This window comes from Tupaia chinensis, unplaced genomic scaffold (assembly GCF_000334495.1).
Source record: "Tupaia chinensis unplaced genomic scaffold, TupChi_1.0 Scaffold000426_1, whole genome shotgun sequence".
In the NCBI taxonomy this organism is placed as follows: Eukaryota; Metazoa; Chordata; class Mammalia; order Scandentia; family Tupaiidae; genus Tupaia; species Tupaia belangeri.
In genome coordinates, this window is record NW_006159931.1 from 3,835,685 (window position 1) to 3,850,217 (window position 14,533).

General features: G+C 42.5%; 1 protein-coding gene across 1 annotated transcript in view; it reads left to right on the plus strand.

The window, feature by feature from the left end:
• STIM2 (stromal interaction molecule 2) overlaps positions 1–14,533 on the plus strand; it is a gene marked incomplete in the record, with an annotated part of 102,186 nt that overhangs the window by 79,231 nt on the left and 8,422 nt on the right. The window contains 3 exon segments of the mRNA XM_027774383.1: positions 4,533–4,700; positions 5,395–5,495; positions 5,729–5,967. Of these exon segments, the coding sequence (XP_027630184.1) occupies positions 4,533–4,700; positions 5,395–5,495; positions 5,729–5,967 (508 nt within the window).

The window sequence follows — 14,533 nt, forward strand, 5'->3', positions numbered from 1 at the left end:
TTTCCCTCGTACCCCAGACATTACTGGTTTTGGATTTCTTCCCTGGGAGGAGTTTGTTCCTTTCAACTGACTCTAAAATATATTTGTCTGTCCTGCCCCCTTCACCTGACAATCCTTGTCTGTACAGAATGGAGTAAAAAATCAGGGAGTTACCCAAAACCCTAGCCAAAATCATACTGTGTCCAGGAGGCCGATATTATGCAGTCTGCTCCTGTGTTCTCACGGGCCCTTCTCACTGTCCCCAGTACTACAAGCCATTGGCGATTGTGGTAATCTTTGCAGGGAAGAGAGTAAATCAGAAAGAAGTAGTGTCGTCCACACAGACATACACGGGCAGCAGTCTTTTGTAGGTGACTGGCCCGGAGCAGGTGAGAAGACACAGTGGAAACAAGGACCTCTGAGTCACTGCATTCTAATCTGAGATTTTGCCAGAGAGACCGTGTACACCTCAGGAGACCCTAAGGTGACTTTGGTACCGTGTCCCAGTGCCAACAGTGATCCTCATGCGACCTTGAGTCAGGAAGAGGTTGTTTAAAGAAGAGAAGTGGTATTGTAGAAATAACTCTGTCCAACACGAGCGTATTAATAAGAAACTCAGTGCTCTGGGTGCTTACAGTACGCCAGGCGTGTGCGCTGCGTGTGGGGCCAATGTTTGCTCATAAATCCAAATTCTTGCTCCACATAGCTCCCATCCTCACGTACAGACGAGAATTGTAGAGAGGCTAAATAGCCTTTTTTAAGGGACCAGCAGTTAGTGTAATGGCTATGTCGCTGGACTCCCATGTAGTCGACCGTGGTTCAAGTCCCGGACCAGGTAGCTTAAACTCACTCCGGGCACGTGTGCGTGTGTGCCCAAGATCCCAAGAGGAGAATGGAGGAGAAGGGATTGTGGCATGGCCGTCCCCTCTGGGGGGTGATTTCTCGTTTTCTATCTCTCTGTATCTCTCTGTTTATCTGGCGAGTGCACGCACCCTATAAGAAAAAAAAACTCTTCAAAAAAAAAAAATAACCCTTTTTAAGCTACATGGCTGTGATGTGGAAAGGCTAAGATTTCATGTGTTATATTCCAAAGCATGTTTTCCCAGACTACCATGAAAAGCTTTGTTTATAGGGGTAAGTTTAAATGGAGAATTAACTTACATATAATGTTATGTAACCCACAATTCTATATAGTTTGAAGCTCTATATTTCATCTGGGGGATAAGTGATCTCTAATTAGAAGGCAGGAAAATCTGGTATGTATTTTGTATAGTGTTGTTTTCCCTAAAACAAAGACTTCTGGGTGACTCATCATAGCACTGTATATTTTGTGTGATTTAAATAGTTTTCCCATAAATTATTTTGAGGGTCTTACAAAATATCTCAAGAAACTTATTTCCAGGACAAGTAATAATACTCCTATTCAATATTAGACTCAGGAGGTCAGAAATTTGTGGAAGATTGCAGAGATAATCAAGAATAAAATTGAGTCCAGATGCCAGGTTTTCAGATATTTTCCGCTATTTCTGTAACATCATGTCTTCAGTTACTGCTGTTCTATTCATGACATACAAAATATGTATCTTATAATAATAATTGTCATGATCATGTTTGAAGTAGTACTTTATCATTTGTAAAAGCTATTAATGACTCAATTTTCACTCTGTTCATTTCCCCTATAAGTATAATTCAAACCAGGAGTTGGATTTAGGTTAAACTTATGAAAAATATCAGAGAGTACAGTTAAATAGTTGCAGTTATTGGCAGGTAAGAACTTCCAGAAGTTTGAGGCAGTCTTTGTCAGGCATTCCAAACATCCTTCAGCCTCAGTTTCTGCTACAAATATGTGGTTTCTTTATTAACTGTATTTTTATTGAGACTTTTGATGGAAACAAATTTCTGAAAATTACATGAAGGAAAATATCTCTGACTAAAGAAAATAACTTGAGTGAAAAGTATTGAGATTTTCGTTTAGAAACAAAATATGCGTAGAAATCGTAGCTTTAAATTCCCATAGGGTAGAGGGCTTGCTGACGGGCCCTTTGCGGTGGTACTTGGAACTGCGTGTCACAGGCCCTGAGCCCAGATTCTCTTCCCGAGAGATTAGCAGGGACCCACACTTACCCAGCCCTCCTAGGGGCTCAGCATTGTCCCGAGCCATTGCTCTGTCAGCCACGCCAGGCCACTGTGGCTCAGGGTTTGTTCGCAGTGAGTGCTAGCGTACCCTGACTTTTAATGTGTCTTTTTCAAAAATCATCATCTTCATTTCCCGTAGTGATTTTTTTTTTCTTTTTTAAATTTTGGAGCGTACAGTTCCTTATTTCCCGCAGCATCTGACAGCCAGCCGTTCCTTTTTTATTTATTTATTTTTTGGTTAGAGATCTGTGTGTCGTGGCCATCCTGTATGTTTGGGCTCATGATTAAGTTGATGTAAATAAACGGATTTGTCTGAATCAGACTTCCTGTGCATCTCAGCGTAGGGTGGAGTTTCTGTTACCTCGTTAGTTTTGAGGAAAAGCTGATCTGCAGTCCTGGCGCCCTGGAAGCAGGGTGTCCGGTGGCTCACGCCCTGCCGTACCTGAACGCCTCCAGTGTGTGCACGCTCCCGTCAGTTTCTTCATGTATCCTGACACATCTTCAGTTGGAGCTCTCATTAGGTTATTTTTGTCTTGTTTTTGTTTTTTCTTCTGTGGTGAGAGAGACAGAGATACAGGTCTCTCATCAGGGTCCTGACACCGCAGTCCATTCTCTGCCACAGCCAGCCCCAGATTCTGGGTCCACAGGTGCTCAGCATCCATGGAAAGGTCTCCACACATAGATCCAAAACTTGCCCACATGGATCAGCCTCATAGAATTTTGATTTTGCCACTGTACCTTCTGACCTGTCTTGCTAGTGTTTTTTTTTTTTTTTGAGAGAGGTTTTTTTTGTTTTGTTTTGTTTTGCTGTAGGGTGCATTTGCTTTCCAGAGAGATAGAGAGAGATAGAAAGTGAGAAGTCACCCACTCCAGGGGGATGGCCATGCTGCAATCCCTTCTCCTCCATTCCCCCTCAGGATCTTGGGCACGCACGTGCTCTGTGCGAGTATAAGCCACCAGGTCTGGGACTCGAACCATGGTCGACTACATGGGAGTCCAGTGACGTAGCCATTACGCCATCTGCTGGTCTCCTGTCTTGCTAGTTTTTAAGTAAATCATTCCAGGAATGAATTATCTTGAATTATCTGTTCCATCTGTGTCATTTCTTAGGCTTTCTTTGAGATTTTTTTTTTTTTTTTTTTTTTTTTTTAGTGCTTATCACCTTAAAATTTTAAGAACAAACTAAGACACACTTTGTATCTTTTTTTTTTTTTCTACCCTCTTTATTGTCTGGCCTCCCTATAAGTGGAAAATAAATACCACAGCACATTACACTAAAGACTAAGCAGTTTCTGGTGGAAAAGTAGATACGCAGTCTGTGTTCTTGCAGTTGCACACGTAGCTCGTCAGTGGGATTTTAGAAGCAGTGAATGAAGAAGGGGTAAAGCAGACAGATCATAGGCAGAGATATTTTCTAACAGTGAAATGTACCTGCCATAGAGGAGGTGTCATGACAAACTACAGAAAACATGAATTAAGGAGCTGCAGCACTGTCTCTGAACCCTTAGAAGGGGGGATACCCACCTGAGCTTGGACCCTTCTTCATCTCCCACTTGATAAACTAAAAAATACATTATGGAAAAAGGATGATCAATTTTTATCTGCATATGTCCTGAATTTTTTTCTCGTAGTCCAACTGTTAAAAACCATAAACTGGGGAACCAGCAGTTAGCGTAATGATATGCTGCTGGACTCCCACGTAGTCGACCGCGGTTTGCGTCCCGGACCCGGTGGCTTAAAACTCACACTGGGCGCGTGTGCGTGCGTGCCCAAGATCCCGAGAGGTGATAAACTAAAAAATACATTATGGAAAAAGGATGATCAATTTTTATCTGCATATGTCCTGAATTTTTTTCTCGTAGTCCAACTGTTAAAAACCATAAACTGGGGAACCAGCAGTTAGCGTAATGGTATGCTGCTGGACTCCCACGTAGTCGACCGCGGTTTGCGTCCCGGACCCGGTGGCTTAAAACTCACACTGGGCGCGTGTGCGTGCGTGCCCAAGATCCCGAGAGGAGAATGGAGGAGAAGGGATTGCGGCGTGACCATCCCCCCTGGGGGGTGATTTCTCGCTTTCTGACTCTATGTCTCTCTCTGTCTGTCTGGCGAGCGCACGCGCCCTATAGCAAAAACCTCTCCCCCCCAAAAAAAAACACAAAAAACCATAAACTGAACACTGCAACCCAAGATATGTATAAGCCCCTTCAAACCTCTTCAGTTTCACAACCGTGTTTAGTGGATTGAAGATACATGTAAAGCTTCACCTTAGTTTTACTAGTAAAAAAATATATTGCATTTAGGCCTAGTGATTTAAAAATATATTTACAAAGAGCTTAGTTAAAATAGCTTTTTTTCTTTTCGTTTTATTACCACAAACTACTTTAATCCCCCCTTCCTCCCTCCCTTTCTTCTTCCAGGTTCGCATGGCTCTGAAAAAGGCCGAGAAGGAGTTTGAGCTGAGAAGCAGCTGGTCTGTTCCCGATGCACTTCAGAAGTGGCTTCAGTTAACCCACGAAGTCGAAGTCCAGTACTACAATATTAAAAGGCAGAATGCTGAGATGCAGTTAGCGATCGCCAAGGACGAGGTACTGTGTCGCGGTTTACATTTTGCTCCATTTGTCCCCTAGGCGGTATTCTAAAGGGAGTCATCAGCCGGGGTACAGAGTTATTGTTGCAGATACTTTTCTCGAATTGGCACTTGTGTGAATTGATTTTTGTAATCGTAGGCTTTCAAATGAAATGACTGTATTTAGAAATGGATAGACCTTTCAAGATGACCTCAGTGTCAGTTACAAATCACAATCACCATTATACATGTTTTATACAGAGCTTCTCTCCTCTAGGTTGCTGCTTCATGTCTGATTCAGGTTAGTAGTTACTAGAAATTAATGTCTGACACTTATTAAATTGTGTGGAATAAGATGAAATCTTAGTCTGAGTTCTAGCAAAAATAAAAAAAGTGTTCCATTCACTCACTAACACCTCCATCGCACTAGGGTATAGTTAATGTTTTTCTGTCAGTTTTAATCCATTCATACCTTCTCAACCATAGCAGGGAAAAACTCTTCAGAATAAAATGCGAATTACATCGATTGACCTAGGCAAGCATGCTTTCTCCCCCACGTGTTTTGTGTTTTGGAAAAGAGCGCTTTCTCCTGGCTACTAAGTCTCCACTGGTTTTATGATTATTAGCCTATTCAAAACCGAAGTAAATATTATTCATCCCTGTCTGCCGTTCCTCGGACCTCACCTTATTTTTTTTCCTCCTTGGGCTTCTAGGCAGAAAAAATTAAAAAGAAGAGGAGTACGGTCTTCGGGACCCTGCACGTGGCACATAGCTCGTCCCTCGATGAGGTCGACCACAAAATTCTGGAAGCCAAGTAAGAATGCAGTCGAGGGCTCTGTTCGTAGGCCGTGTTGGCATAAGTAGTGTATCAACTGTTTTAGAATTATCAGTCACTTTCAGTAACATAATTTATACTAATTTTAATACTCGGGTCATTTCTTCTTGAGTTTACTTCATGGCCGTGGCCTGTTCATCCCACTGACTGTTGGCGGTGCCATATTAAAGACTCTTTGATGCAACAAGTAATTCCTACCTTGGCTTCTCCAGGAAAGCGCTCTCTGAGTTGACGACGTGTTTGCGAGAACGACTTTTTCGCTGGCAGCAGATTGAGAAGATCTGTGGCTTTCAGATAGCCCATAACTCGGGACTGCCCAGCCTGACCTCGTCCCTGTATTCCGATCACAGCTGGGTGGTGATGCCCAGAGTCTCCATTCCACCCTATCCAATCGCTGGAGGGGTTGACGACTTAGATGAAGACACACCCCCAATAGTGTCACAATTTCCCGGTAAGTAAGTGGTCAGTTCAACACAAAGCAGAATGGCTTTGAAGTAACTCTCTACCATGCGAATAGGAATTATGTATTTTTATTATTTTAAAATTTGTAACAGACACACTTTGTATCTTTTTAAAAATTTGCTATAGTGCATGTGTGCTCGCCAGAGAGAGAGAGAGAGAGCGAGAGAGAGAGAGAGAGAGAGGAAGAGAAAGCAAGCTGCCAGGTCCAGGACTCAAACCATGTCAGCTATATGAGAATCCAGCGACTTAACCACCATGCCACCTGCTGGCCCTGGAATCATGTATTTTTAAACATACAACAAAAATTTTGTTCATCCTTCATTTTTTATTTTCAGTTGATAATGGTTAAAGCGTTTACCGTTTGAGAAGCTGCAATCTGTGAATAATATAGCTTACATAATGTATGTACATGGACTTTTTATTGCCAGAGGGCACAGGTGCTCACCAGAAAGAGTGAGCGAGAAAAAGAGAGGAAAGCATCCGTTCTCTGCCGTGCGGAGGGGTCACATTGCTGTCCGCTTCCCCGTGGGGATTTGGCACGCGCACACACATGCACCAGGGCTGGGATTCCACCTGAGGCTGGCCGTGTGGGCTCCGCCTCCCATGCCCAACCACTGACCACTGTGCCCTGCGGACTGCCTCACACGTATTTTTAAGAAACCTGAATGATTGATTACTTTGTTTAATCGACAGATGTTTATTTCAGCAAGTGTTATCTACAACTCATTATAGGAAGCGTTGAGTATAGGACCTTGGTTTTAAAGCATTGCTTATAATTGAAGTGAGGAAATCACACCAAAACATAATCGATGGTAAAAATGGGACCTTATAAATGCCGCATCATTGTATGAATGAAGTTCTGAACTTCTAGAGAAAATATCCCTTTAATTGGCAGCTTAATGTATAATATGATGCAAAGAACAATTAGGGGAAGATCCTGGAAACCCAGGTTTGAATCCTAACTCAGCCACTAACCAACTGTGGACTTTGAGCCAGTCTTTGGTCTGTTTTAAATTGAGTTGCCGTCACCAATTTTTTTTTGTTTTGTTTTTCAATTCTGTGTTAATATTACCCTGCTGTGCTTCAGTTCAGTAAGTTCTGAACCAATTTATCTTTAAATGAAATTAAACTGTTTATGTGTAGAAAAAATTATATATTGTTTGTGGCTAGAAAGTGGAACCCCTTCCAGTGATTTATTTTTGTAGGCACAGTTTTCATTGTATTACTATGGAATGTTTTATTCTCTAAGACTTTTTTTTTTTGGAGAGGTTTTTGCCATAGGGCGTGTGCTCTGGCCAGACAGAGAGAGACAGAGAGACAGAAAGCGAGAAATCACCCCCAAGGGGGGATGGCCACGCCACAATCCCTTCTCCTCCATTCTCCTCTCAGGATCTTGGGCATGCACGCACACGTGCCCGGCGTGAGTTTAAGCCACTGGGTCCAGGACTTGAACCGCGGTCGACTACGTGGGAGTCCAGTGATATAGCCATTATGCTAACTGCTGTTCCCTCTCTGAGACTTTCTACATTGTCAGAATACATTTCAGTAGGAAGGTGAAATTTAAGTATTTCTGATTTGGTTGTTTTTGCAAAGTTACTAAGACTTTGAATATAAATGGTGTCTTTCTTATAAATCACTTGAAAAACTCTTTAATCCTTATTATTGTCTGCTTGACCTGTTTTTCCCATCTTCGTGACCTTTTTGTCTTTTTTTTTTTTTTTTTTTTTGGAGAGGTTTTTGCTATAGGGCACGTGCACTTGCTAGAGAGACAGAAAGCGGGAAATCACCCCCCAGGGGGGATGGCCACACTGCAGTCCCTTCTCTTCCATTTTCCTCTTGGGGTTTTGGGCACGCATGCACATGGACTCGGTGTGAGTTTAAGCCACCAGGTCCTGGACTCAAACCGTGGTCGACTACATGGGAGTCCAGCGACATAACCATTACGTCAACTGCTGGTCCTGTGACCTTTTTTGAATCCCTGTTGATAGAATAGTGTTCCAAAGGATGGCAAATAGAATTTAGTTCTTACCTGGTTGAAATTGAGATGGGAATTTTAGTCTTTGAGATCAGTTACATCATGGTATATGAGCATATTCCAGTTGAGATTTTTCTACCCAATTGCTATAGCGTTCTCGAAGTTGTGATTTAGAATGGTTTCTAATTTTTAAAGCAGTTTTAGAAGTGAAGTCCTTAATTTACGAATTCTCAGCCAGTGACTCTGTGTCATATTATTTCTGTGGCTGTGATTCTCTGGCTCAATGGCAGACAGCTGTTGTAAGGAGAGCACAGAAGCAGTGAGCTCTTGGAGGAGGCAGGCGGCGAGATGGGCTGTAAGTGCAGGAACTCGAGCACGTGAGCTCAGTCCTCCCACTTGCCCTGCGCTCCGAGGTAGCGATGGTCGCAGTTATATTTAGATATGCACCAGCTCTCCAGTCGGACCCTGCTGTCAGTTTGTGCTCGTGGATTTGAATTCTGTATCTACAGCTTGCCGAGTGCAGTACCGATTCATAAATACATACTTTTTTCTTTGAAAGCTGTAACTTTGAAAGTTGTGAATCCCCCTTACAATCCAAAATTACTCATAATCAGAGTTGTCCATGAAGGTGCGTTCTCTAGATTAACTAGGGCTTTTTTTTCTTTTGAAAAATCGCTTTCTTTTCAGTGTGTATGTGTGTGCAAATATTCATATGGCCGTTAAGGAAAACACTTTGCATAAATGAGAATAATTATCTTAGTTTTAAGTGATTGTATTAGGTTACCTAGAAAGTGATGGCAAATTTTCCAATGTTTCTCTGTGTGAAAATGCACCATGACTTTCCTGACAACCCAATAATGTAGAGAACAATTTGAATTCTCAGCTATGAAAAAAATAGAAGACTTAGTTTAGTATGTTTTAGAAATGCTGTGATAAAATTTTTTTCTTAATAAAACCACTCAGGGGGCCGGCAGGTGGCACGGTGGTTAAGGGCACTGGACTCCCACATGGCCGACCACGGTTTGAGTCCTGGACCTGGCAGCTTGCTTTCTCAGTTTCCCTCTCTCACTCTCTCTTGCTCTCGCTCTCTTGCTCTGTCCTTCTCTGGTCAAATTAAAAAAAAGAAAAAAGCACTAATACAGTTAAATAAAATAATTCTTTAAAAATTGAAAGCACTCATGCTGAAGATTACAGTTGGAGAACTCTGTCTCCACCCAGTGGCTCTGCAGCAGTACTTCACCCTGCTTAACCATAGAGCTCGTTTCTGGACGTACCGAAAGGGATGCTCATGGCAGCAAGGGGACGAGTAAAGAGTAAGATGAAGGTTCTTCATTTTCAGACTCTCCTGGGATGTTTAATTTTTTTTTCCTTTTGCCATGGGTATGTGTAAATTTTCTTAGTCTGAAGTGATGACACGGCCGCGTGTCTGTGGTGTGTTAAGAGTACAGTAAAAGACTTTTATAACACAACACAGAGTACAGGATTATACTGCATGTGTTTAAGTACATGTGAAGAGAAGGTCACGGAAATGCCCACGGGGTTTGGGAACAGAGGTAGGGCTGTCTACTTTTGTGCCCTGCGGACACCACTGCGGCAGGTTTCCTCACCTGGGTCTCCTCGTGCAGAACGGTCGAGTGTCTCTGTCCAGAGACCTAGCAGAGGCTGTTAGGACTTCGGGAAAGAGCCGTGCCAGATTACTCGCAGACGATTCTGTCTGTTAATGTCTCCCTTGTTCATAGGAGTGCCTAGGGTCCAGCAGGTGGCATGGAGGTTAAGGTGCTAGATTCCCACATGGCTGACTGCCGTTCTAGTCCTGGACCCGGCAGCTTGAAGATCGCACTGGGTGCGTGTGTGTGCATACCCCAAATCCCAGAAGCAGAATGGAGGAGAAGGGATTACAGCGTGGCCATCCCCTCTGGGGTGGTGACTTCTCACTTTCCCCCTCACTGTCTCTCCCGGTCTCTCTCCTGTGAGCACATGTGCCCTGTGGTAAAACCTTAATTAAAAAAAAAGAGTGCCTGTTTCCTTACCAATACTTGGAATGACCTCATTTATTTGTTTTTGCAACTTGAAAGGATGTGAAATGAAAAGTCACCATGAAAAGTTTACTTCTTGACTGCCGAGGGTGAGAACCATTTCCTCTATAGGCATTTGTTCAGATTTCTTCCCCTCTTGACTTGTCTTTTTTTCCTGTGGATCCCTCCAGAATTCCTTACTGCTTTGGAAGCATTCTTTTATGTGTTCTGCCTTGTTGAGAGTTGCAGGTATCTTCTCCTAAGGTTTGGCTTTTATTCTTTTTTTTAAAGAATTATTTATTTATATTTGTTATTTTTAATTTTATTAGAGAGAGAGAGAGAGAGAGACAAAGTGAGAAAGCAAGCCGCCAGGTCCGGGACTTGAACTGCAGTTGACCATGTGGGAGTCCAGCACCTTAACCACCACACCACCTGCCAGCCCTGGGTTTGTCTTTTTTAATGACAAATTCGTGAATTTGATTTGTGGTTTTTATATCTTTTTTGGAAGACGATAGATTGCGTTTTGCTCTCTTAAAAGTTTAAAAATTTTCCTTTGATCTCTCAGTTCATTAGTCCACCTGGTTATTTTTGCCCTGAGTGAGGCTGCAGGCTAAATATATCTCTTACTTATGGGTAGCAGCTGTCCAGCCCACCCTGCCCTGGCCTGCCGGCTTGTCTTCCTCTGCTGTCCATAGACACCCACGCGCCTCCAGGTCTGCTGGTCCCTCTGTGCCCTGTACTTTAGTCACCGTTGCTCTGTAGGCAGTATTGGTGTCGACAAGACTAAGCTCCCTTCACCGTTTAAATTCGGAACTCCTGCTCTTTTTATTCCAGAGATTTTTTGCCATGGAGCGTGTGCGCTTGTGAAGGTATGGGGGCAGACAGAGAGGCAGAGGTAGTGAGAGGGGAAGTGAGAAATCACCCCCTGGGGGAGTGGCCATACTTCAGTCCCTCCTCTGTTCTCTTCCTGGGATCTTGGGCACACGTGCCAGGGGTGATTTTCAAGCCACTGGGCCTGGGACTTGAACCGTGGTTGACCATGTAGGAGTCTGGCGATGTAACCACTATGCTATCTGCTGGCTCCAAAACTTCTACTTTTGTTCGGGTATTCTTTGCATCTGGCTTTTTATTTTTTTAAATTGTGTGTGTGTGTGTGTATGCATGTATATATATGTATATAAGTGTATGTATTAATTTAAATATTTATACGTGTGTATACGTGTATGTATACATAATATATGTATACATACACGTATACACACACACACAATCACTGCATATCATTACAGCATTCCAAATTAATTTTCCCAGTGTAATACACTAAATATTAGTCCAGTTATAGATATTATGGCCAGATATTCTTATGAATTGAGATCAGCTTATATAAAATATTTGATGTGGGATTTTTTTTTTTTTTTGGAGTTGCTTTGAATCTGTAGGGTTTTTGCAAGGAATTATTATTAGTAGATTTCATTTATTGAGATCTTTTGTGTCTTTAAACAAAATTGATGTATTTTTTCTCTGCACAGATCACACAACTTTTATTTTTATTTATTTATTTTTGTTTTGGAGAGGTTTTTGCTATAGGACACGTGCGCTTGCCAGACAGACAGAGAGACATAGAGACAGAAAGTGAGAAATCACCCCCCCCCAGGGGGGATGGTCACGCTGCAGTCCCTTCTCCTCCATTCTCCTCTTGGGATCTTGGGCACGCACGCACACGCGCCCAGTGTGAGTTCTAAGCCACCGGGTCCGGGATGCGAACCGCGGTCAACTACGTGGGAATCCAGCGACATAGCCATTATGCTAACTGCTGGTCTCCCTTATTTTTTTTTTTTTTTAAGATAATTTTCTAGGTACCTTTCAGCTTTTTTTGAAGTTATGTGGGTTATCTTTCTTTAAAAAATGATGCTTCAGATTGCTTCTTGCTGACAAGGAAATGCTATTGGTTTTGGTGTGCTGATCTTACATTCAGAAGCATCACTGAACTCTCATATGAGGTTTGTTTGGATTTTTTGTGTGTAGACCATAGGTTGATTTTTCCTTTCTAATCCGTATGGCTTTTCCTTTTTACTGTTCAAGTTAAGGCCTCCAGTAAGATGTTGAATAAGTGGTGATTGCAGGCAATAGTGATTGCTATTTCTGACTAGGGGGGTGGCCACACCACAATCCCCTCTCCTCCATTCTCCTCTCAGGATCTTGGGCACGAACGCACACTTGCCCAGCTTGAGTTTCATGCTGCTGGGTCTGGGATGTGAACCATGGTTGACCACGTGGGAATCCAGCAGTTTAACTTTATGCCGTCGCCTGGTACCTCCACGTTTGTTTGTTTGATTTTTTGTTTTTGTTTTTCTTTTGCTATAGGGCTCGTGTGCTCAGAAGAGAGAAAGAGAGAGAGAGAGAAAGTGGGAAGTCATCCCTCATGGGGCATGGCCAGGCCTCACTCCCATCTCCTCTGTTCTCCTCTCGAGATTGTGGGCCCACATACACTTGTGCCCCTTGTGGGGTTTAAGCTGTTGGGTCCTGGACTCGAACCGCATTGGACTATATGGGAGGACAGCAACATAACCATTATGCCATCTCTGGTCCTCTGGGTTTTTTATTTTAATGATTGTGTTTTTCTTTTGTTAGTTCTCCTTTTTTCTTGATCAAATCTACTTGTATTTTTTTTCCTTTTTTTATATTTTCAGTTTTTTATAGTTTAGTGATGTTGAAATCCTATTTTAAATTCTCATTGATAATTCTGTTTGAGGCCTTGACTGATTGATATGGCACTTTCTTGTGTTTGTGTAGTAGGCTACCTTCTCTACCTCGTTTCATAATTTCTTACTGAACATTTCTTTTAACCTTTCTTTTTCCTTCCAGGAAACTCTGTGTGTGAAGAGTAAAAGTGCCCTCGTAACCGTTTTCTTTGCTTCTGGTAGTAGATGTGAGTTGCAGGCATGGGAGTTTGAGAAACCTTCTGGGTACCTGTGCATGCTTGCCTAAAAACCTAAGAAGAGAATGGAGGAGAAGGATTATGGCATGGCCGTAATCCCTAGGGGGATGCTTTCTCATTCCCCACACCTCTGAGCACACATGCCTTAGAGCAAATATTTAAAAATTGTGTTGTTACGAGGTGAAAGAAAGTGGTCAGCTTATCTTTGCTATGTTGCTAGAACCAAAAGTATATATTTTACTTACTATTTTCAGTTGTTGTTGGGAGAAGGGAGGGTTATTTTGTATTGAAAATGTAATCTTCTCGGGACCAGCAGTTAGCGTAATGGCTATGTTGCTGGACTCCCATGTAGTTGACCATGGTTTGAGTCCCAGACCCGCTGGCTTAAACTCACGCCAGGTGCGTGTGTGTGCGTGCCCAAGATCCCGAGAGGAGAATGGAGGAGAAGAGATTGTGGCGTGGCCATCTCCCCTGGGGGGTGATTTCTCACTTTCTGTCTCTGTCTTTCTGGTGAGCGCACATGCCTTATAGCAAAAACCTCTCCAAAAAAAAAAAAAAAAAGAAAAGAAAATGTAATCTTCTCTGCCATAAGAAACACATTACAAAATACAATTGATAAAAATATAGGGTTATATTAAGCAATTAATGCTTTTAGAGGAAATTGTTTGTATTAGGATGAAAATTTATCCCAGAAATGAATTTCTCGGCAATGAACTTTCTGAGTCATTTAACTGCTGTTTAAAATCACAGGCATGAATGGATGTCTGTCTTCATGAAGAACTACTAATGGCCCGAAGGGATCATAAACCATTCACATTCATGTTATATAAAGGAAAGCTTGTTCCGAGGCCAAGGGTACTTCTGTGAATTTCTGTTACCATGTACTCAGCCCTGTGTAGACCTCTGTGAGCAGTGAGAAGGGAGGCCCCTCAGATCCCAAGTGGACGTAACTAATGGAGAGACTGCTAGTCAGAAAATCCCAACATAAGAAGAAATTAAAAAAACGTGAGTTGTAAAGAATTGATAGATGCAACTAGTTTATCGATTCTCATCTTTGTTGTATTCATTCTTGGATTACTTAGAATTTCCCTTACGTATACCGTTTCCTTCCGTCTTAAAATTCTTTATGCAGTGTCTTCCCGTCTGAGTGAGTGGTACTTATGTTTCCAAACAGTGACTCTGAGTACTTTTCAGACCTTCGCAGTCATCACACTTACAGTCAAGACTAAATCTTGTGGGGACGGCAGGTGGCATGGTGGTTAAGGAGGCCAGATATGGCTGACCGCAGTTCAATTCCAGACCTGGCAGCTTGCTTTCTCACTTTCCTTCTCTCTCTCTTTCTCTCTTTGGTCAACTTCAAAATAAATAAATAATAATAATGATGATGACAATAAGTAAAATTAAATGAAAATAGTTCTTAAATATATATAAAAAAAAGACGAGGGACCAGCAGTTGGCATAATGGTTATGTCGCTGGACTCCCATGTAGTCGACCGTGATTCGAGTCCTGGACCCGGTGACTTAAACTCACATCGGGCACATGTGTGTGCGTGCTCAAGATCCCAAGAAGAGAATGGAGGAGAAAGGATTGCAGCGTGGCCATGCCCCGTGGGGGGGGGGTGATTTC